General features: G+C 33.1%; 2 protein-coding genes across 2 annotated transcripts; one reads left to right on the plus strand and one right to left on the minus strand.

Annotated features, from left to right (window-relative positions):
* Positions 1-1,701: 1,701 nt before the first annotated feature.
* On the minus strand, positions 1,702-7,951 carry LOC127705241 (molybdate-anion transporter-like). The gene is made up of 2 exons (XM_052209579.1): positions 7,862-7,951; positions 1,702-4,069 (listed from the first exon to the last, which is right to left on the minus strand). The coding sequence occupies exon 2, from the start codon at positions 4,011-4,013 to the stop codon at positions 2,649-2,651; it is 1,365 nt and encodes a 454-aa protein (XP_052065539.1). The 5' UTR covers positions 4,014-4,069; positions 7,862-7,951; the 3' UTR covers positions 1,702-2,648.
* Positions 7,952-8,204: 253 nt separating this feature from the next.
* On the plus strand, positions 8,205-20,280 carry LOC127705248 (tRNA (guanine-N(7)-)-methyltransferase-like). The gene is made up of 6 exons (XM_052209593.1): positions 8,205-8,367; positions 9,654-9,778; positions 12,865-13,049; positions 15,895-16,008; positions 17,943-18,044; positions 19,776-20,280. Exons 1-6 carry the CDS (start codon positions 8,288-8,290, stop codon positions 19,923-19,925), a joined length of 756 nt encoding a protein of 251 aa, XP_052065553.1. The 5' UTR covers positions 8,205-8,287; the 3' UTR covers positions 19,926-20,280.
* Positions 20,281-24,481: the final 4,201 nt, after the last annotated feature.

Raw genomic sequence — 24,481 nt, forward strand, 5'->3', positions numbered from 1 at the left:
TTTATCTAAAAGTAGGGGAAAGATGCCTAAAGGGGATTCAATACTCCTAAGTCTAAGACAGACCGACAAAATGATTGCAATAGACGGGAAAAACCAAACAACAGTCTACAGAACACTACATAAAACACTAAAGCATGAACCAAACGGACCTCACCAAAAACTGGGGATGAAATAAGGTGCTCTGAAACGGTCAGCCTTTCCTGTTCCACTAATCATAAATAAAGGAGTCATTGTTTGGAATTTGCTATTGAATGTAATATAATAAACAAACATTCAATTTAAATATAATATACTGTTGGGAAATGAATTGGATATGAGGATATATGTTTAGGACATCCACAAAACAAAATATCAATGGAAACCTGAAACTTGAAAGAATAGAGCAATAAAACTAATAAAACTAATCTACATCCTAAAAATCTAAGTTATAAAATACGAAATAGAAAGAATTGGCTATCTCACAAATTCAATATGGCTAAGTTCTAGGAATACAATGAACCTTATATAAATCGTTTCCTATATTCACCCAAAACCTGTCTCATCAAATTCAATGGCATACCTACTACAGGGGCGGATCCAGGATTTTAGGTAAGGGGGGGGGGTGCAAACTTAACTTTTCGGCGAGCGGAGCGAGGCGAAAATATTTTTGAGGTAAAATTATCGAGATATTCTTTATTATGCTGAGGACAACCCATGCTTTGCAAATTTTAGGGGGGGGGGGGGGGGGGCACACGCCCGTCACCCCCCACCTGAATCCGCCCCTGTACTAACTTTTCAAAACATTAATGGAGGATTTAAAGTTCCACCATGGGAGCCTATGCATCTTTTACCATAGATTTAAAATCTACATTGGTTTATAATGTGCATATAATTTTCATGCTTAGACATTGATCTATCAGCCCAAGCATGTCAAGTAACCAACAGGTATATATGCTTATTTTTGGAAAGAATTGTATATATTCTATACACCTGTAGAAGAAATTCATACAGGCGAATAGAAGATATACAATTCTTTCCAAAAAAGAGTGTCGGATCTGAGTTTTACCAAAAACACAAAATTTGATAGACAATAGTCTTTCAACATGTTCAATATCAATAACTCCTATAAGGAGTCCGCCTATTTCGGCCATGTTGATCAATTTTTAGATTTTATCTTGCTGATCATTTACCATTGCAGTTTTCCTTTATGAATATAATCATAGTTGCAAAAATAATAGCCAAAATCACAACAAAAAATGGGTTAAATTCGTCATTTAAGGGCAGTAGCTCCAATAAGAAGTTGTCTCATTGGCAATCATACCACATCTTCTTATTATTATACCGTGACAGCCACATCATTTGGTCTTTGGTGGATAGTTTCCTCATTGGCAATCATACCACATCTTCTTATTTTTATACTGTAACAGTGACTGACATCCACATCATTTGGTCTTTGGTGGATATTTGTCTCATTGGCAATCAAACCACATCTTCTTTTTTATACACTACAACATCCACATCTTATTTCTATACAGTTCAGTTTTGCAGAATATGTAATAATACCATATGTTGGCTATCAGGAATAAATTTCCACACTTTTAATTAAGAAAAGTGTAATGTATTTTGTTATATTGAAGCCACAGTAGGGATGATGCTAAAATTTCCTGGGGAGAACACTGGTATAAGGGAAATAACCATTTTATTAAATATCTAAAACTCAAGTTGAAATACATAATTTATTAGACATATAATCACATATATATAACTAACTTTCATTACATACATGTTCATGTAAATCAATAGCACTTAATTACCATGACAAATTATTTATCTTTGAAAAAGTCTTCTCTCCCAGCCTCTTCTTACATAATTTTGGTTAAGAGGTGTATGTCAGAAGTTTTGTTGTGATGTTTCTTCTATTTTGTCAGAAACTTTTTTTTTCTTGCTTATCTCAATTTATTTTTTGGGAACCTTGACTCTTGACCTTTTCATTTCTTGCTCAAGCTATTTTCAGACTCCATCGATATAGAGCTTGACATATTGAAAAGATATCAGGCTCCAGGGATATAGAGCTTGACATATTGAAAAGATATCAGACTCCAGGGATATAGAGCTCAAACATATTGTAAAGATATCAGACTCCAGGGATATAGAGTTTGACATATTGTAAAGATATCAGACCCCAGGGATATAGAGCTCGACATATTGTAAAGATATCAGACTCCAGGGATATAGAGCTTGACATAATGTAAAGATATCAATCTCCAGGGATATAGAGCTTGACATAATGTAAAGATATCAATCTCCAGGGATATAGAGCTTGACATATTGTAAAGATATCAATCTAGTTTTGGAAAGGGTATGTTGACCTTTAGATGTCTTTTGGTTTCTTGAGTCATTGGGTTGCTGTCTCATTGACCTATAGAACCAAACACCTCATTTTTTACATACATGAGTCAGACATATCATACTGCCTTCATTTTTGTATTTCTAGATAAAAAAAAACAGTAAATAAAAAAAAAATAGAAAAAGAAAGACTTCAAAGACCCATGGCCTATTCCTTCAAAATTATTTTTTATTTCATATTTCCCATTTGTAAGTTTTTGTTCTTGAGGCCAGACCAGGAAATATTTGTTGTTTGACACAGCACCTTTGAAGTAAAATTGACTTCAAAATATGTTTACAATATGATCTGTTTCAAGCCAAGCAGCTTCCTGTTGTAAGCCATCATGATTTTTAGACAATGTATGCAACCTAAACCCACTTAAAATAGCTAAAAACAGTAAAATAACACAGATGACGAAGATCATTCGGTTTCCATGTTGGAAAACATCTTCGTGAAGCAACATCAAAACGATGCAAGCAATGATATTGATCGGAACACGGAACCAGTTTATTATGCTCCATCTATGAGTATCTGGAATGATATGACTTCGGAGAAATCCCATGGACGGGAAATACAATCCAACTCCGACCTGGAAAAGAATCAAAGCAGCATAGGATAAATCATACATCTGATGTTTAGGATTTGTCGATATCACTAAAATTAAATTGGCGATGAAAGCTATGAATATCGACGCTAATAATAAAATTGATACCGACAATTTCTTTTTGGCTATTGTGATTTGAAAAAAAGCTTGGCCTATCAAGATACTTATCATAAAGCTTGAAAACACAAGACCCAATGACGGCTTCCCCGGCTCTAAAATAGGAGTCCATAAGAAAATTGTTATGTAAATAACACTTTCATACAGCGATTCCACAGCTCCAATCATGAAAATTTCCTCGACCGTAACAATTTTTCTGAAACCTTCTCCACATTGTTTTCTGAATTTAACTTTGGTGACAGCACTATTCTCATTCCAGTGAGTGAACACAATAATACCGGCAAAAATCAGAAATGGAACAGCCAACATGTAAGGTGCAACTGGTCCCAGTCCAAACCACTCTGATACAACATTTGTTGTAATGCCCGCAATAACAGCCATTATTCCATTCCAAAATGAGGCTTTTGCAAAAGTAACAGAAATCCATTCCTTAGGAAAGTCGTGTGTTTCTAAATGTTCATGCACATACCAGGCTTCAAACGCACTGAAAAGGACAGATGTCGCCAATCCTCCCAGAATTCGTCCAATTATCAAAACACCATAACTTCGAGAAAGTTTCAGGAAACAGGACAATGAGTAGATGACTGTGAAAAATAAACACAATTTCTTGCGACCAAAATTATCCGCTGCTATATGAGTCCATGTACCGAAAATCACAGACGCAGCAAATCCAAAAACATACAGAACAGCAATTTGAGGTTCCTGGAACCCATAATATGAATACAATTTGTATAAATAAGGACCTTGTAACCAGTCAGCAAACATGGCCAACAAATAGGCAGCAAAGTAGGTTCTCTGGAACTTAAGGAACTGAGGGTTGTTTCCCACAGATTCATCTTTCCTTGCTCTATGGGCCAAAATCTGTAACACAGTGCAGACCCCACACAATGATAAGAATGAGAACGAGGTGAATGCCAACATAGTCATGGTTACACTTTTAACGGCACTTTACCCTACGGTTGATATTTTACATCTTTCCAAGTCTGAAAATAAATAAAAGAGAAGATAAAGAATATTTATGTTTTCATTTACAACAAAAACCTGGTTGAGTTTTACTAAATTATTAAAATTATTATAAAGAAATCGATATCCTGTAGATATTCATATTTTGGCGGTCATGTTTCTCACCAACTGTTTATGAAGTACATGTATATACACTAAATCAATTGGATGTGCAGTGCACTGATTGGTTTCTTAATCTGGAAAACATGATTTATTCATCAGTTGTTGTTGGTTTGGAATAAGCTTTCAGTAACTCTAAAAACCTGGTACTCTTGATAGATAAACTAAATTTGTGTCTTTAGACTTTTTGTTAGTTTTTTTGTGCTTTCTGCCACACTGACAAGTCCAGCCCTTTTTTACTGAATTTTACAGTGTGTTCTTATTCTGTGATGGTACAATGTTGTTCTACATTGTAGGTCATAGGGTTTAGCCCTTACAAGCATTTTTATCCCTTCCACATCCTGTATGTGTCTATCCCCAGTCAGGAGACTGTAATTAAGTGCTTGTTGTTTGTTGCTGTCTAACATCAATTGTTTTTCATTTAATGTTTTTGAAATAATTCAGGCCGTTGGTTTTCTAATTTGAAATTGATTTCCATTTAGTCATGTCAGGGTCTTTAAAAGCTTATAATACTGTATAGGTTTTATCATACTTGAAGGTCATACAGTGACGTATATAGTTACTTATCATGCTAATAGCTTATATCTACATCATTTAATGGCTGGTGGAAATTTTCTCATTGGCAATCATACCACATCTACTTATTTTAATATACATGTACATTGTATGTATACATTTGGATGGATTTTTATTTAAATTATATGAATCAAGACATTTTTCATGTTGATATGATATCCTTTGATCTCATGTGAAAATGAAAGCTTTAAAAGTAAAAAGTTTTTACACAATTTATTTTTAAAAACTGACTGTATAGGGGAGATAACTCAAACAGTTTAGCTAGAATTCAATTTTTGCTATAGAATGGTTCACTAAAACGAATTTTATAACAATTCTTTGACACTGAATTAATCAGAATGAAACTTCTTGCAGTAGTGTAAGAAACGAGTTTACTATACATGTTTGCACCTGTCCTAAGTCAGGAATCTGATGTTCAGTAGTTGTCGTTTGTTGATGTGGTTCATAAATGTTTCTTGTTTCTCGTTAGAACGTTGTTTTTCCTGTTTGAATGGTTTTACACTAGTCATTTTTGGGGCCCTTTATAGATTGCTGTTCGGTGTGAGCAAGGATCCGTGTTGAAGGTAGTACTTTGACCTATAATGGTTTACTTTTATAAATTTTGACTTGGATGGAGAGTTGTCTCATTGGCACTCATACCACATCTTCTTATATCTATGTATATGTATTTCTGTATTATATGTAAATAGATTAATTAATGTTAAAGAAGGCAAATTTTCTGTATAAAGACAATATTATGAAGGTTTAATATGATCATATTTTGGTGAAATAAAATTGAGAATGGAAATGGGGAATGTGTCAAAGAGACAACAATCCGACCATAGAGCAGACAACAGCCGAAGGCCACCAATGGGTCTTCAATGCAGCGAGAAACTCCTGCACCCGGAGGCGTCCTTCAGTATACAAATATCAATAATAAAAGCCATAGACAATTTCATAATAATATACAAGTGCATACAGAAAAAAAATCTATCATTGACTTTTTCTTGCAATCTCCATATAATGCCAAATAAAAATATATTAATAGTCCCACCGACCCTAGTTTGAAACCCCCTGACCATAGAACTTTTTTGCATCTCTTAAAAATAAATTTTGAGAGATCTCATTTTGTGGAATGTGATTTTCAATAATTATATTTATATCCACTATCACATGTCTAAAAATGTAACAAATTCTTAACAGGATGCAACAAATTTAACTTAAAACATAACATGTTTGATTATTTTACAGCCAAACTTCTGGTAGGGCTGTGTATAATGCTGCAACTGGACTCTGTGAAAACACGATTTTTTCCCAAAATTTTGACAATCCCAATTTTTTTTTTTAAATGCCTAACCACCAACTTAATTTCTTTCAAGATGTAACTGGAAATACACATATATTTTTATTTGGCTAACATACTTGAATAAGTACATAGCTGAATTAAAAAAAAAATGGGGATCAATGTGCACATTTTTTAGCTAGAAATAAAAAACCTTTTTCTTTAAATGCTTGAGATCCCATTCCCCTTTTTTGGTGCTAAACTGTGTTGCAGAGAATTCTACAATAATGCAATATATTTGTGAAGCTCTTTCACCAGCCTACACACATCACAAGGCTATACAAATAACTGTCATTAACAAATTTATCAATGTCAGTTAGAAAAGTAAACAATCTTCATTTGCCGCACATTGTATTGCCCTCCAGTAGATTCTGCATGCTTTTAAAATGTATATATACATGTATACTAAATGTTTGTTTGTTGATATCAATGATTTTTGTAAGCTTTTCATTTGCAACATTGCAAAACAATGTGTATTTGGATGCATTATTATCTGCCTTGCTACTGTACCGTATGCCCTAAACGCTATGTTAACCATGTTAATGTAAAATAGACTTGATGTACTTAAATATTAGCACAGATAAACAGATCCTTCATAATAATTTGCCCCCATGGGTGACTGGGGAAAAGAAATATGGTCACCATGGTCACTACAGGTCTTCTTCCGACCAGCAGTAAAACACTTGCCAAAGTAGAGAGTCCGTTTGGTTGTGCAGGATGTATCAAGTACGCAGCCACGTCCGGTCAGGAGGACATTAAATCTGATGCCTTGTGTAGAGAGAGTGCCTGGACATGCTCTCTGCAGTAAAAAACACTTGCAACAACTCTTTGGGGGGTCAGCAGGTGGCTTGTTGCAAGGCCAAATTTCTGTCCCTATCCATTATATCCCCATTTTCCAGTTGCAGTCTAAATTTCCCTGACCATAATCCCAGACGTCCTCAATTGCAGTACCTACATGTACCTATTGTATTAATTGTTAATTTGTTCTCGTCCTGGACATGCATGAACTGGACTTTATGCAACCAACAATCAATTAATCATAATAATTTAGAGGGACAAACTCATCGATCCCCTGTGGGAGGAACATCTAGAAAAGAGGGACGAAAGATACCAGAGGGACAGTCAAACTCATAGATCGAAAACAAACTGACAACGCCATGGCCAAAAATAAAAAGACAAACAAACAAATAATAGTACAGATGACACAACATAGAAAACCAGACTAAGCAACACGAACACCACCAAAAACTGGGGGTGATCTCAGGTGCTCCGGAAGGGTAAGCAGATCCTGCTCCACATGTGGGCATGGGTATATATACGGATCCAGGAGTTTAGGTTAGGGGGGTGCAAACTTAAATTTTTTGTGGAGCGGAGATAGGCAAAATTTTTTTTGAGGTAAAATTATCGAAATATTCTTCTATTAAGCTGAGGACAACCCATGCTTTGCAAATTCTAGGGGAGGGGGGGCGCACGCCCCAAATGAATCTGCCCCAGTGATAGCATTAGTCAAAAAAATTATGACGTCTTGAAAGGCTAAGGCGTCACAGCAAAAAATTTAATAGGCTTTCAAGACGTCATTAATATTTGGACTAGATCAACATCTGCCAGGGTAAAATAATGTAAAAAGTGACTTCACACACTGACAGTGACACAGGACTTGTCTTTTTCATATACGGAAAACCATAATTTTTTTAATATAACTTTTCGGTTAACTTTTTTGTGTTAAGAACGAGAACAATGGTACTGTATTGCTTACTCTCAAAACTATGATTTGCTGGGAGATCAAAGGGGAAAACATATCCTGCTGGTTGCCAACAAAACGGAAATGAAACTCTTAATGTTAGCCAGTTAGGAATAATTTAAGGTTCAATATTCCGACCTTACTTTATTCCGAACAAATAGTTTCCCATTAGTCAATAAGCTTTTGGATTTGTATTTTTAGTTTTGTATTAAAATGTGCGCAACAAAATTTATATTTATATTTTTAATATATTCCGAAATAATTGTAATCTATTTTGATTTTCTACAGTCATTAGATTTTGATAAAGATATGATCGAGAATAGAAGGCTTATTTTAGCATTACCACTAAAAACCGAAAACATAAACAAGAAAGTACCATAAACACACGTGTGGATTTCAAAACTTATTTCATGATTGACTTTTTCAAATAACACATCAAAAATGACATCCAGTCTTCCACAAAAAAAATTTTACAGACAAAGAGCACATTCTAATCCCATGTCAGATCACAGTGTTGAATAGTTAGTTCATTCAGCTTATAAATGTTATACGGCTAAAAAACTATTAAAATATAAGTTTGATGAGAAATTGTTAAGCATGTTAAGGTTGGCAAATAAATGAATGAAAACAATATGATTTCATCATGAGACTTGAGCTTATTTAAATTTGTTAAGTACACATTCATAAAAACTACACATGGCCAATGCTTTTTTTGTGAAATTTAACAATTGAGAAAAAATTAAAACTAGTTAATGGAATGACTGTCTGTAAATCTTTGAAAATAAAGCTTAAGGTAAATATAAGTAAAATAACAATCAGTACAGAGAAAGCACCTGGCTCTTAAATATCAGTTTTCTAGATAACAAAAAAACCAAGTACAGGTAAAACAATAATTACTAGTACTATACCTCTTAGAATCTTGACTTTTTCTAAAAGCAGCCTCAAAGTACTTTAACCTGCTAAAAAAGGTATTAACAAAAAGACTGAAGTTCTCACTGTCTTCAAAGTAAATTCAAAGAGGGGGAAGTTCATAAAACATGACATTTTCTTTTTGGTGAACCGAGGACCTCAAATCAAAAGACGCTAGGTCACTTTCACTTATGGTTTACCAATTACAATTGCATATCACTGATCAAACCTTAATTGGATTAAATAGAGAACAACTGTCATATTCCTGACTTGGTTCAGGCATATATGTTTGTACATTAATCAAAAAGGAAATTATATTGTAACTTTCATATATTTTTAACAACAGATTAAATGGAATTCAGTTTTATTTAGAGGGTATTTATTAAGAGAAGTTTCTTTGGTCCTGATGAAAAGTCCAATATTACTCCAAAAAACTAAAATAGGGCATATATACATACATATGTCAACAAAAATGTGTTCCTCTTAACAGAAGATTCTCTGGAAACTTTGTTATAAGCAATGCTATAATATCTATTCATCTTATATTTTAGAACACATATATTAAACCTTTATTTTGTCAATAAAACAAATACTGTAATGTTTCTTCTACTGGAACTTATACATGTATAATAAATGAGGAAATTCTATTCCATGAGTGTTTAAGTTTTGTTACTTTGATAGTAGTTTTATGCTGTTTTCAGCTAAAAAGGTATTTTCTAGGTTAGGATTCCACTATTGAGATTTAATTGCTAGTTTGATGAATGATCTATCCAAAACCCATTTTGAATGAATGATAATTTAATGAACCAATAAAACCACTTTAAAATTGAATTTCTATTGCTTTGTTACATTTTGTATTGAGAGTGAATTTTGATATACAACTTGTTTTATTTTGTAGTCCTTTGAACCCTGAGAGTATGGACTGGTCAGACATTTACCCACAATTCTCTAGTAAAAATGGAGGTGATGATAATAAATTGGTAGAATTTGCAGACGTAGGGTGTGGTTATGGTGGATTGTTAGGTACTTAAATATAAGTAAATTGTAACCTAAAGTTGTGTATAAAAATGAATAAGGCCATAAACAATAAATGATAAACAAATATGGCACACAGCAACCAAAGGCAACCACTGAACTACAGGCTCTTGACTAAGGTAAAAAAACACATGCTAAAGTAAAAGAGAGGGGAAAATATCAAAAGGATTTTCCCTCATAAGTCAAAAACGAACTGACATTGCCATGACAAAAACGACAAAATTACCAAAAGACAAACAACAGTCTGCAATACACAGCATAGAAAACTAAAGACTTAGCAACATGAAACAAACCAAAAATCTGGGTGTGATTTCATGCAAGTTGAGTTTTTACATGTTTTATTCAAACTGACTTGATTTTTATTTGAATTATCTCCCATAATTGAAACATTAATAACTTTTTATACGACTGCAAAAAATTTGCGTTCGTATAATGCTATCACTTCGTCTTCGTCCGAAGACACATTTGGTTTCCGTACAATAACTTTAGTTTAAGTGAATGGATATCTATAAAGTTTTACCAGAAGGTTCAATACCACAAAAGGAAGGTTGGGATTGATTTTGGGGGTTATGGTACCAACAGTTTAAGAATTAGGGGCCAAAAACAAGCATTTTTGTAGTTTCCGGACAATAACTTGTGTTTAAGTGTATGGATCTCTCTGAAATTGTACTACAAGGTTCCATACTACAAAGGGAAGGCTGGGATTGAGTTTGGGGGTAATTGCCCCAAATGCTTAGAAATTAGGGGCAAAAAAAGGGCCCAAAACATCATATTTCTAGTTTCGAGACAATAACTTGTGTTAAAGTTTTTGGAACTCTCTGAAATTGTACATTTTTCCTGAAAAGAAAATAATCTTCAAAATTTCAAAAAAAATTTGGGGGAGGATTTTTTTTTCAATTTTTTTGGGGGGGTTCATATTTTTTTCTTCAAGATTTTTCAAAATTTCACAAATTTTTCAAAAATTTTTTTTTGGGGGGGGGGGGGGGGGGACAAATTTTTTGGGGATTTTTTTTTAATAATTTTTTTGGTGTTTTTTTCCCTCCAAAATTTTCCATTTTTACATTGATATTTTCTGATTTATATATAAAAGCAACAAATACTGATATGACAGGAGATACACACCAAACAGGGTGTGTAAATTATTATATATAACAGATTAACTAAGTATTGTGCAAAAACAACACACAATAGCACAGTATTGCACAATAGCAAGAAATCTTCAATTGAAAATAAATGCAAATCTTTTAACCAATTTCAATGGGATTAATTGAAAGTCTTTAATTTTTGGGGGTTCTAACCTTGTATTACTATTTTAGATATTGGGCCCAATTTTTAAATTGGTCTACATTGAGGTCTAAAGGGTCCAAAATTAAAGTTTGTTTGATTTCATCAAAAACTGAATTATTGCGGCTCTATGATATACTGAATCTTATTGCGCATTTAGATTTTTTTTAGGCCCTGTTTTCAAATTAGTCCATATTAAGGTTTGAAGTGTCCAAAATTAAACTTTGTTTGATTTCAACTAAAATTAAGTTGTTGGTGTTTTTTTATATGCTGAATCTAACAATGTTTTTAGATTTTGGATATCAGACCATATTAGGTAAATTAAATGTCCGATTTAAAATTTTTAAGATCTTTGACCACATTTATTTTGTGTCAGAAACCTATATTATGTCAAAAATTTGATCGCAATCCACATTCAGACAGTATTAAGCTTGAATATTGTGTCCAAACTTGCCCCATCTGTTCAGGGTTCGACCTCTGCGGTCGTATCAGGTTGCGCTCAGGGAAGCATTTTATTATATATATATGTTTGTTGATTTTTGTCGAGACTGCGACTTTTGTCGCAAAAGCAAGACATAGCGATCCTACATTCCGTCGGCAGCGTCCTCAAATATTCACTCTGTGGTTAAAGTTTTTCAAATTTTAATAACTTTCTTAAACTATCCTGCATTTCAACCAGACTTGGACAGAAGCTTGTTAATGATCATAAGATAGTATCCAGAAGTAAATTTTGTAAAAAAAAAAATCTTGTTTATCCGTATTTTACTCGTAAATGGACTTAGTTTATCTGCCAGTTAACATTACATTCACTCTGTGGTTAAAGTTTTTCAAATTTTAATAACTTTCTTAAACTATCCTAGATTTGTACCAAACTTGGACAGAAGCATGTTTATAATCATAAGATAGTATCCAGAAGAAAATTTTGTAAAAAAAAAATCCTGTTTATCCGTATTTTACTCATATATGGACTTAGTTTTTCTGCCAGTTAACATAACATTCACTCTGTGGTTAAAGTTTTTCAAATTTTAATAACTTTCTTAAACTATCCTGAATTTGTACCACACTTGGACAGAAGCTTGTTTATGATCAAAAGCTAGTATCTAGAATGAAATTTTGTAAAATTTATTTCCAGTTTTTCCGTATATTACTTATAAATGGACTTAGTTTTATTCCAGTTAACATTACGTACAGTCTGCAGTTAAAGTTTTAAAAACATTTATTAGATTCATAAACCTTCTTGGATTTTTACCAAACTTGAACAGAACTTCTTACAATCAAAAGATAGTATTTAGAGGAAAATTTTTAATAATTTTTTCCCCATTTTTGTTGAGCCTGCGACTAACAGCAAAAGTAGGCGAGACACTGGGTTCCGCGGAACCCTTACGAATTTTTCATTCAGTTTAACTATTTATCTGGATGGAAAATTGGTTTTATAGTTTTCAATCAATGTAAAATTAAGTCAATATGGAATGACTCAAATATGCAGAACTCTAAAGATACCACATCTTCTTATATCTAATTAATGAAGAGAATGAAATAACAAATGTAAAGAATGCCTAGGTCAAACATTAATTTCTATATATTGTCAACTTTGGCAAAGCTGTAATCAGGAACATAATATATCTGAAACAGGTTAAATTAATTGGAAGAAGTCTGTTTCAGTGCTTTTACCTAACCCGACTAATCCAGTCATTACATTCCGACTCACTATCGATCGCTCGAGAGGACACTGACCAATAGAGGGTGCTGAATCATTTGAGTTAGCTTTTACCCAGTATTTTGTTTTTCAGTTGATTTATCCCCCATGTTTCCTGACACTTTGATGGTTGGCATGGAGATCAGAGTTAAAGTTTCAGATTATGTTAAAGACCGAATCCAAGCTTTAAGAACACAGAACCCTGAGAAGTACCAGAATATAGCATGTATTAGGACAAATGCCATGAAATTTTTACCAAATTTCTTCAGAAAAGGACAAGTAAGTTTCTTCAAAACTAGTTTCACCCCGCCTCATTCTGTATGTGCCTGTCCCAAGTCAGGAGCCTGCAATTCAGTGGTTGTCATTGTTTGCTGTGTAAGCTGTTTAACATATTTGTTTTTTATTTATTATTTTGTACATAAATTATGCCGTTAGTATTCCTCGTTTGAAATGTTTTACATGTGTCATTTTGGGGCCTTTTATAGCTGACAATGCTGTATAGGCTTTGCTCAATGTTGAAGGCCATACAGTGACTTATAGTTGTTAATTTCTGTGTCATTTGGTCTCTTTTGGAGAGTTGTCTCATTGGCAATCATACAATGTACCACATCTTCTTTTTGAACTATTTTTCACTGGACATAAAGGAAACAATAGTTAATAATATGTCTGTCCCAATCCAGGAGACTCTAATTTTGTGGTTCTTGATGGTTGCTGTCTTCTAGATTATTTTTACATTGTTGTTTTAGTATAAATCAGACCATAGGTTGTTCTCATTTTAAATTGTTTCACATTTTGTCGTTCTGGATTCTTTTTTATAGTTTGATACTATATAGTGTGAGATTTACTCAGTGTTGAATGCCACACAATGACCTATAACATGTGTAATGGCTGACCTAAGTTCTGTAATTTTCCAGATTTGACAATAAGAAAGATACTGATGAATTATACAATTCTAATGCATACCTAAATATGAGAAATAGAAATTATTTCATCTTAATGTAATACCTATAATGGTAGAAAATTTGTATGCAATTGTTCCAAAAATAACCTGATCTCTTTCAGGAATGGTATTTATAATTCATGAGGATGGATTAGCCTGGCATGGAAATCTGGGGTTGGGGGCTGGTGGTATGACAGCCATACAATTGCATTTTACTTTGCATACATAAACACACAGTTTGATCTTCATGAGAGGTTTAGGTAGCTATAAAACCAGGTTTAGTACATCATTTTCTACGTATCAGGAATATGACAGTTATTTTCCATTTGTTTGATGTGTTTGAGCTTTTGTCATTTGATAAGGGATTTTCCATTTTGAAAATTGCAGGTCAAGTTCAGTTTTTGACTGCTTTGTCATTTAACATTTAAGAGTTATGTGCTTAATTGTCAAAAAAATAGGGATTGTCTGTTTCTAGATGATGACACTTGACAATCTTTTTAAATTAAAACATAAGGTCATGAACCATAAACTATGACAAAAGTTTGATTCTGATGGTTAGATCAGACATTTACTGATCAAGAATTCTCTGTATAACTTTTTCTTCAAATTGATGTTTTTTTCTGTTTGTGGTTGATACTAAATGTGCATGTGACAAAATGTCTTTTTAAAATTTAAACACAATGTCATTAACCATTTTATTTAAATAAGAAGATGTGGTATGAGTGCTAATGAGACAATTCTCCATCCAAGTCACAATGTATAAAAAAGTAAAAAAAATATAGGTCAAAGTAGAAAGTAAAATCACAAAAATACTGAACTCCGAGGAAAATTCAAACGGAAAGTCCCTAATCAAATGGCAAAATCAAAAGCTAAAACACATCAAACGAATGGATAACAACTGTCATATTCCTAATTTGGTAAAGGCATTTTCTTATGTAGAAAATGGTGGATTAAACCTGGGTTTAAAGCTAGCTAAACCTCTCACTTGTATTACAGTCGCATCAAATTCCATTATATTGACAATGATGCATGAACAAAACAAACAGCAATAATAGGTAAAAATGTCAAAAATAGGGGTACAGCAGTAAACATTGTGTTATAGTCTTAATCACTATAAAAACAAACAAATATGTAACAAAGAAGCACAAAGAGGCATATATCAAATTTAACAACCTCATTCATTGCTTTCAACACGGAGCCTTTACTCACACTGAGCAGCAAGCTATAAAGGCCCCCAAAATGACTAGTGTAAAACAATTCAAACAGGATAAAACGGTCTAATCTATATAAAAAACAAGAAATGAGAAACACGTATGAAGCACATCCACTGAACAACACCACATCTCCTTATTTTTATACACACAACATTCTATACATCATATCAATGAACATTTGAGTTTATTATTAGAATACATATATTCAGATATTTAAGTTACACATTGATATGCATGTTTATAACTATACTTGTCAAGAAAATCATATGAATTGTGCAGGACTCTAGTACAGAACTGTTCTAATACATTAATGATGTCATTGTTAAATTAATATTTAAAATTGGAGTTATCTTCCTTTGGTCATAATTGTAGTTGATATAATAGACTTCCAATGCTAAATACAATGCAATGTTTAATTTTATGTTCCATTTTGAGACAGATTTGAAATTTATGTATAAGACTGCATATTTGTATAAGGAAAAATAGGTGATTCCTTGCATTACTCAAACTGTTTTAACAAAACCAAATATTCATGTTTTCAGAATCAATTTTTCAACTTGGCCATTTAAGGGGAGATAACTCTTATAGTTATTTTATACTAGAATGATAGTGAAATTTTCTCTTTTATTTTCTTAAAGCATATTATGAAACCTATCTTCTCATATTTTATTTCATTATTCTATCTCATAGATTTCTTTCTATTCACAAAAATATGTTTCATTATGAACAATCTATACAAATTTGGGCAATTTTGCACAACTTGAAGCTTGAAAATTAGCATGGTGACCCATACTTTTAATTATATTTTTGAAAAAGCATTGAAAAAACAATTTTTGGCAAAGTATAAAAATATTCTATCTGAGGAAATATATTCCGATGATCCACCTTAAAATTATATATTAAATAATTATAACTATATAATATTGTATTTTACAAGACTATTATATATTACATATTCTTTATTTTATAGTTAAAGAAAATGTTTTTCTTGTTTCCTGATCCACATTTTAAGAAGACTAAACACAAATGGAGAATTATTAGTCAGACCTTGTTAGCAGAGTATGCTTATGTTATAGCTGTTGGGGTAGGTGACTTTTAACAGACCAATCACATTCAAGTATTTGTAAATACGTATAATCATTTAATAATATAAATATAGCAATTATAAAAGAAATTGTAACCCTAATGACACAAATAACGAGGACATCTAGATGGCAACATACAGTCTTCAAAAATTTACAGGTGTCTTTGTCTTTACAATAATATGTTGATCTCTAAATTCTCAAATAGCCTAAAAGGGCTATAGTTTATGTAAATGTACAGAGAATGAAAATAACGAAAAACTATATACTTTAAATTCAGAAATTGTTATTATGGAAAAGATAGTGCCAAAACAAGGTTCATATTTTAACTTTTGATAGCATTATTTGTATGCAACATTCACTGATATTACAATATCTAATCTCACATTTGTTTTACATTCTTCATAAAGCGTTACAATAATTGCTGCAAAGATTTCTGAATTTACAGTATTTTGAAAAAATTTTGAAGTACATGTATTCTGCCTTTTCACTTTTTTAGGGTATAGTTTATACTATTCTAATGCAATTATTTTGTATCAATGTTTCTGATTGGATGACAATAAGAGTAAAATTCTCTATCTCCCTGTCTGTAACTAAGGAAGCCAACATTTTGAATTCCGGAATGTATTGACATGTAATTTCTCCAATAATAAGCAAAAAAACTCACATTTTGCACCTAGAAATCTTCTTTTTATCATATTTTATTACATTCTAAAGCGAACAAGACGCCAAAAAACGCCCGGTGTTTACGTTTGATGCCGGAAGCATACCTATGACGTCACCTAGTTATGGCGCCAAAGAAGATAACATCATTAGCGGAATTTTCGTTTGATGAAAATTTTACACTGAAATAATGACTAAAATTGAATGATTTGTTTATTTTGCATTATAATAGAGATAACTGTATTGTATTTGAAGCTTTGCGGACGTCCATCGATAGTTTTACTGTCGCAAATATCCGTTTACCTGTCTCCGCTACGCGTCGCCAGGTAAACTAAATTTGAGACAGTAAAACTACTGATGGACGTACGCTTCAAATACAATACAGTTATCTGTAAATTACAGATGTTAAAGATCTCCATGATTGAATGGTCGGCCATTTTGTTTTTAGGGTATAGTGTACACTATCACAGATGTTAAAGATCACTATGATTGGATGGTCAGCCATTTTGTTTTTAGGGTATAGTGTACACTATCACAGATGTAAAAGATCACTATGATTGGATGGTCAGCCATTTTGTTTTTTAGGGTATAGTGTATACTATCACAGATGTTAAAGATCTCCATGATTGGATGGTCAGCCATTTTGTTTTTAGGGTATAGTGTACACTATCACAGATGTTAAAGCTCTCCATGATTGGATTGTCAGCCATTTTGTTTTTTAGGGTATAGTGTACACTATCACAGATGTTAAAGATCTCCATGATTGGATGGTCAGCCATTTTGTTTTTTAGGGTATAGTGTATACTATCACAGATGTTAAAGATCTCCATGATTGGATTGTCAGCCATTTTGTTTTTTAGGGTAAAGTGTACACTATCACAGATGTTAAAGATCTCTATGATTGGATGGTCAGCCATTTTGTTTTTTAGGGTATAGTGTACACTATCACAGATGTTAAAGATCTCCATGATTGGATTGTCAGCCATTTTGTTTTTTAGGGTATAGTGTACACTATCACAGATGTTAAAGATCTCCATGATTGGATGGTCAGCTATTTTGTTTTTAGGGTATAGTGTATGCTATCACAGATGTTAAAGATCTCTATGATTGGATGGTCAGCCATTTTGTTTTTTAGGGTATAGTGTATACTATCACAGATGTTAAATATCTCCATGATTTGATTATTAGCCATTTTGTTTTTTAGGGTATAGTGTACACTATCGAAGATGTTAAAGATCTCTATGATTGGATTGTCAGCCATTTTGTTTTTTAGGGTATAGTGTATACTATCACAGATGTTAAAGATCTCCATGATTGGATGGTCAGCCATTTTGATGAGTTTCCATTGTTTGAAAGAATTCCTGATACTGAATTGGTGAGGTTAACTTTTACCATGTTTACTTAGTACTAAAAATAGATCTTCAAATAAAAAAATCCGTTTTTTGTAAGCAAATCCAATTATGTTTGATAGACTGTTCAAATGTTTATTTTGGGTCCAGTGGCAACTAGTTCATGCATATTCAGGATGAAAAACTTGATAAAGAAAAATCAGTTGGAGATTAGAGATAAAAGTAAACAAGATCTTAAGAAAGATAACTGCTGAAAAAGTGGGATCAGACGTTCAAACACAGTTACCTTCTCTTGTTATTAGATTGTAACATGAATAGCAGAAGAATATAACTCTTACAGCATACATTATGAAACATATTATAAGTGGTATAACATCAGGAAACCTAATATTTATAATAGATAAAAGAGATGAAAGGGAAAATGTATACTTGTAACTATAAGGCCTTCAGTTAATTGTAAAATGTCCCAGTTTAATTCACTTTTTAGATTCAATTAGATTCAAATCTTTATTGCCATTACACTATATATTTATAGCATGTGACACAACATAACAAAATAAACAATATCAACAAGATCATTAATATACATAATAAAAGAAAATATTTCAAGAGTCCCCTGTCCTCAGTTCTATATAAAGAAACTGCTTCGCTGAGCGCAGCTGGATACGCCCGCAGAGGTCCAACCCTGAACAGTTGGGGCAAAAATGGACACAATATTCAAGCTTGATACAGGTCTGAATTTGGATTTTAATTAAATATTTGATATTTTATAGGTTTCTGAATAAATGTAGTCAAAGAACTTGAAATTGGTTATATGAAAGATTTCTTGCTGTTGTGCAATACACTGTGCTGTTGCGCAATATTTAGTAAATCTGTTGTCAGATTATAAACAAATAAAATCTTATAACTCAGAAATGTAAAATCGAAAAAATTATAAAAATCAAAAGGGAGCTTACAAAAATAGATATAAACAATTTACCAAAGTTTCATAAGCATTTTTGAATCATTGTCCGAAAACTGGAAAATCCCTCTTTTTGTAATGAATAAAACCCCATAAATCGGAAACGTGTAGTCTGAAATTTATAAAAATCAAAAGGAGCTCATGTCGATAGAAATAAACAATTCACCAAAGTTTCTTGCAAATTGGTGAAATTGTTTTTGAGTTATTGTCTGAAAACTGGAAAATCCCCCCTTTTTTTAATGAATAAAACCCCAAAACTCGGAAACAGTAAATCCGAAATTTATAAAAAAACAAAAGGAAGCTCACGTCAATAGATATAAACAATTCACCAAAGTTTCATACATATTGGTTAAAGCGTTTTTGAATTAATGTCCGACATAGTGACGACGGACGGACGGATGGACAACGGTATACTATAATACGTCCCGTAAACGGGCGTATAAAAAGAAGATGTGGTATGATTGCCAATGAGACAACTCTCCGCATGAGATTAGTGACCAAAATAGACTGTTTTAAAAAGGATCCTAGCTTATTTACCTGAATGTGTTATCTTGGGTTGAGTATATATGTAATTTTATCTATATCATTTAAATCTGTAAAGTGCATATTCTCAATTTAAAAAAAATCAAAATAAACTTTTTTAGAAACCAAGATGGAGGCATATGGGAAAAGTATGTAAATTGTGTCTTATTTAAACAAAAGTCTATGCAGGACTGACTGACATAGTGTTATATAACAATGCATTTTTATGGAATAATTTTAGCTATATAATTAAAATTCTATGAACATTTTGCAGGAATCTGACCAAGTTGTAGAAAAACTGTACATCAGCACAGAAGAAGGTCAAAAGGTCACAAGAAACAAAGGGGACAAATTCTTGGCAGTGTATAGACGAATTGTAGACCCTTATCAACAGACAGACAAATACAACATGGATAATTCATAACAAAGGGAGATAATAAGACAGAAATATCAATTTATAAATTCTAATTTTATGTTACAGAAATATCATAGATTCTTGTTCGTTGTTATTCCAGAAATTGTGTCAATAGCATGAAATTATTATGATTTACTGTAAACCAACAAATTGTAGAGAGTGAATTATTTCAATTACATTGTAAGAAGACTAAGTAGAAAATAATATGAATATAAAACATCATGCATACGTCCAACTTTGATCTTTGTATATATTTTTTTTAATTTGACCCAGTAGTTAAATTAAAAGCAGGTCATCCCATTGTAGTCTTGCAATAGTTACTGAAGACCCCTTATCATTATTAAAATTAGTTTTCAAGTTGTGACCATTTGAAATTGTTTTTTTACAATTTTCCCATAGACTTCTTAGGGCGAGAAGGGGGTGAGAGAGCTTTTCTCATCACTTCTAATTTCACAACCATCGACCTCTTTTGTCCGGGAAATTACTAACCAACCAAACTTGGCCAAAATTGTCATTAGAGTATCTACTACAACAATGTTTTCAATGATCCCACCTACCCACAAACATGGCTGACTTGGCTATAAATACCCATAGGGATAAAATGCAAGTTTTGTCTATTATCTTGAAAACCACTAAAGATAGAGACAATCTGACTGGAGCAGATATGATGAGATCAACCTATTGTCAGTTTCATCAAAACTGTCAGACAAGCTGTTACAGGAGTTATTGCCCTTAAATGATAAATTTTAACAATTTCTATTGTATTTGTCTATTATCTTGAAAATTGTAATAGACAGCAACATTGTTCAGCTTATATGCTCAAAATGTTCACAAGGAAGCATAATAGAATACCACATTATCTATTTTTCGACAAATTTTATAATTCAGAAAAACTTTGTTCAAAAAAGAGGGGTGCACGATATCCAGAGAAAGTAGTTTTCATTCTGTATCAATAAAACTTCATAAATCATATATTTTGATTTACAGTTAACAAATTTGTGTCACAAATGCACAATAAATGGAAGATTTGGGCTTATTAAGTTCAAGATTTTTTATTGTTTGCCTGTATGGCAATCTGGATTTTTATGAAAATGGATAATTTTTGAATAAAAATATTTTTTTAAAGAAAAAAAGAACACACACACGAATTTCTTATTATTTTATAAATATCTGGTCCAAGGACACAGTTATCGTCCTTTGGTTTTCGTTGTCTACGAATATAGTCCCTAGTGTGAACAGTGTATAACTTGCTTTTTTTTTTATACACTTTCCCAATTTATTTCTTGATATTTTATGCATGAAATATTAAGTAATGGGATGAAATTACATGTTAAAAAAATTTGGGTGCTGAATCTTTATGTTAAGTAGTGATTTGGTCCAGTTAAAAAAGGTCAAAAATTAGAATGTCGGAAGCTGTCAAACTGAATTTTAGCCCCCCTTAACACAGAATTGTCAATATTTTGAGTTAGAGCTGGTAGAAGTTTCTATAATTTTAATATTATTTTTATCAATAGCAGTACACTACACTGTAAAAATCTTTTTTAGATAGAGCAGGTGCGATTTTTTTAATTTGAATTTATTGTCTAAAAGAAATGCACTACGAAATAACTGTGTTCTCGGGCCATCTAATTTATTGTTTTTCAAAATTTGCCAGTGACATGTTCAGGCACTGTTGGTCTTTTGAATTTTATTATTATGGAATTTTAACGTATTTTTAAATGGTTGCTATGGAAATAAACTAGAATATAAATCTAAAATTTTAACATTTTTAGCTCACCTGGCCCAAAGGGCCAAGTGAGTTTTTCTCATCACTTGGCGTCCGGCGTCGTCCGTCGTTAACTTTTTACATTTTGAACTTCTTCTAGAGAACCATTGAATGGAATGAAACCAAACATGGCATGAATGTTCCTTATCAGGTGCTGACCAAGTGTTGTTACTTTGTAGCCGATCCATCATCCAAGATGGACACAAGCGGGGGACTTAGTTTAACATAGGACCCTATGGGAAATACATACAAATGTCTTCTTTTAGAGAACCAGTGAATGGAATGAAACCAAACATGGTATGAATGTTCCTTATGAGGTGCTGACCAAGTGTTGTTACTTTGCAGTCGGTCCATCATCCAAGATGGACGCCAGCGGGGGGACTTAGTTTAACATAGGACCCTATGGGAAATACATACAAATGTCTTCATTTAGAGAACCAGTGAATGGAATGAAACCAAACATGGTATGAATGTTCCTTATGAGGTGCTGACCAAGTGTTGTTACTTTGCAGTCGGTCCATCATTCAAGATGGCCGACAGAGGGGGACTTAGTTTAACATAGGACCCTATGGGAAATACATACAAATGTCTTCTTTTAGAGAACCACTGAATAGAATGAAACAAAACATGGCATGAATGTTCCTTATAAGGTGCTGACCAAGTGTTGTCACTTTGCAGTCGGTCCATCATCCAAGATGGCCGCCAGCGGGTGACTTAGTTTAACATAGGACCCTATGGGAAATACATACAAATGTCTTCTTTTAGAGAACCAGTGAATGGGATGAAACCAAACATGGTATGAATGTTCCTTATGAGGTGCTGACCAAGTGTTGTTACTTTGCAGTCGGTCCATCATCCAAGATGGCCGCCAGCGGGGGACTTAGTTTAACATAGGCCCCTACGGGAAATACATACAAATGTCTTCATTTAGAGAACCACTGAATGGAATGAAACCAAACATGGCATGAATGTTCCTTATGAGGTGCTGACCAAGTGTTGTTACTTTGTAGCCGATCCATCATCCAAGATGGACGCCAGCGGGGGACTTAGTTTAACATAGGACCCTATGGGAAATACATACAAATGTCTTCTTTTAGAGAACCAGTGAATGGAATGAAACCAAACATGGTATGAATGTTCCTTATGAGTTGCTGACCAAGTGTTGTTACTTTGCAGTCGGTCCATCATCCAAGATGGACGCCAGCGGGGGGACTTAGTTTAACATAGGACCCTATGGGAAATACATACAAATGTCTTCATTTAGAGAACCAGTGAATGGAATGAAACCAAACATGGTATGAATGTTCCTTATGAGGTGCTGACCAAGTGTTGTTACTTTGCAGTCGGTCCATCATCCAAGATGGCCGCCAGCGGGGGACTTAGTTTAACATAGGACCCTATGGGAAATACATACAAATGTCTTCTTTTAGAGAACCACTGAATGGAATGAAACAAAACATGGCATGAATGTTCCTTATGAGGTGCTGACCAAGTGTTATTACTTTGCAGTCGGTCCATCATCCAAGATGGCCGACAGAGGGGGACTTAGTTTAACATAGGACCCTATGGGAAATACATACAAATGTCTTCTTTTAGAGAACCACTGAATAGAATGAAACAAAACATGGCATGAATGTTCCTTATAAGGTGCTGACCAAGTGTTGTCACTTTGCAGTCGGTCCATCATCCAAGATGGCCACCAGCGGGTGACTTAGTTTAACATAGGACCCTATGGGAAATACATACAAATGTCTTCTTTTAGAGTTAACCACTGAATGGAATGAAACCAAACTTGGCATGAATGTTCCTTATGAGGTGCTGACCAAGTGTTGCTACTTTGTTGCCGATTTACTGTTCAAGATGGCCACCAGGATATTTTATTAAATAACGGGACCAATATTAAACCAAATTTGGCCTCAATCATTATTTGGGTATCTGTTATGATTTTTATCTATCTTTACATGATTTCTAAAACCAAAGTAGAGTCAGGTGAGCGACACAGGCTCTTGAGAGCCTCTAGTTTAATCAACATTGTCAACATTGTAAAAGTTCTTATTGTTTTTATTGATTATCTTTATTTCCATGTTACTTAATTTCCCTTAATATTTTCAATTTTCAAAAGCTTCTTTTTGCACGTATTTAGGAAAAATATTGCTTGGGTGGTTTCCATTGCAACAAGGGTCAAAAGAAAAAAGTAAATATATGAAACTTAATTTCATACCATGCATTCTTCAATAACAAAATATAAAGACATTTGAAGAGGGGTGCACGAGTCATGAATCAACAGTTACCTGCATGATTCTTACAAAGTATGGGAAAGTATTGTTTTGGCCCCTTACTCCTAAACAATAAGGGCCATAAACCCAAAAAGTCAATCCTAACCTAACCGTGTTTAGAACCTTGTGGTACAATTTCAAAGAGATCCATAGGCTTATACTCAAGTACTAGTTATTGTCCTGAAACAAGAAAACAATCTTCTTTTTGGCCTTTTGTTCCTTACCATTTTAGACAATAACCCCAACATCAATCCTAACCTTCCTTTTGTGGTGCGCAGCCTTGTAGTACAATTTCATAGAAATCCATTCACTAATACTAAAGTTATTGTCCGGAAACCACTTTTTTCGGACGACGACGACAAAGTCGCCATACCATTATACGGTATCAAATATTTGCGTTCATATAAAAATACCTTGGATTAGATAATTATTGATGGAACACTTATTATCTGTGGACAGCCTGCTGGTAATCTATCACAAGAGTGCACACGCTGATATGTCTCGCCCGCTTCACTGATCATTGA

This window comes from Mytilus californianus, unplaced genomic scaffold, assembly GCF_021869535.1.
Source record: "Mytilus californianus isolate M0D057914Y unplaced genomic scaffold, xbMytCali1.0.p SCAF_6, whole genome shotgun sequence".
Taxonomy (NCBI): domain Eukaryota; kingdom Metazoa; phylum Mollusca; class Bivalvia; order Mytilida; family Mytilidae; genus Mytilus; species Mytilus californianus.

Excerpts from the sequence above, each read along its gene's own strand:
- LOC127705241 (XM_052209579.1), bottom strand. The coding sequence starts at position 4,013 with ATGACTATGTTGGCATTCACCTCGTTCTCATTCTTATCATTGTGTGGG.
- LOC127705248 (XM_052209593.1), top strand. The coding sequence starts at position 8,288 with ATGACATCCAGTCTTCCACAAAAAAAATTTTACAGACAAAGAGCACAT. Across the intron at positions 9,779-12,864 it reads TGGTTATGGTGGATTGTTAG|TTGATTTATCCCCCATGTTT; the intron begins GTACTTAAATAT and ends TTTGTTTTTCAG. Across the intron at positions 16,009-17,942 it reads CTTATGTTATAGCTGTTGGG|GGTATAGTGTATACTATCAC; the intron begins GTAGGTGACTTT and ends TTTGTTTTTTAG.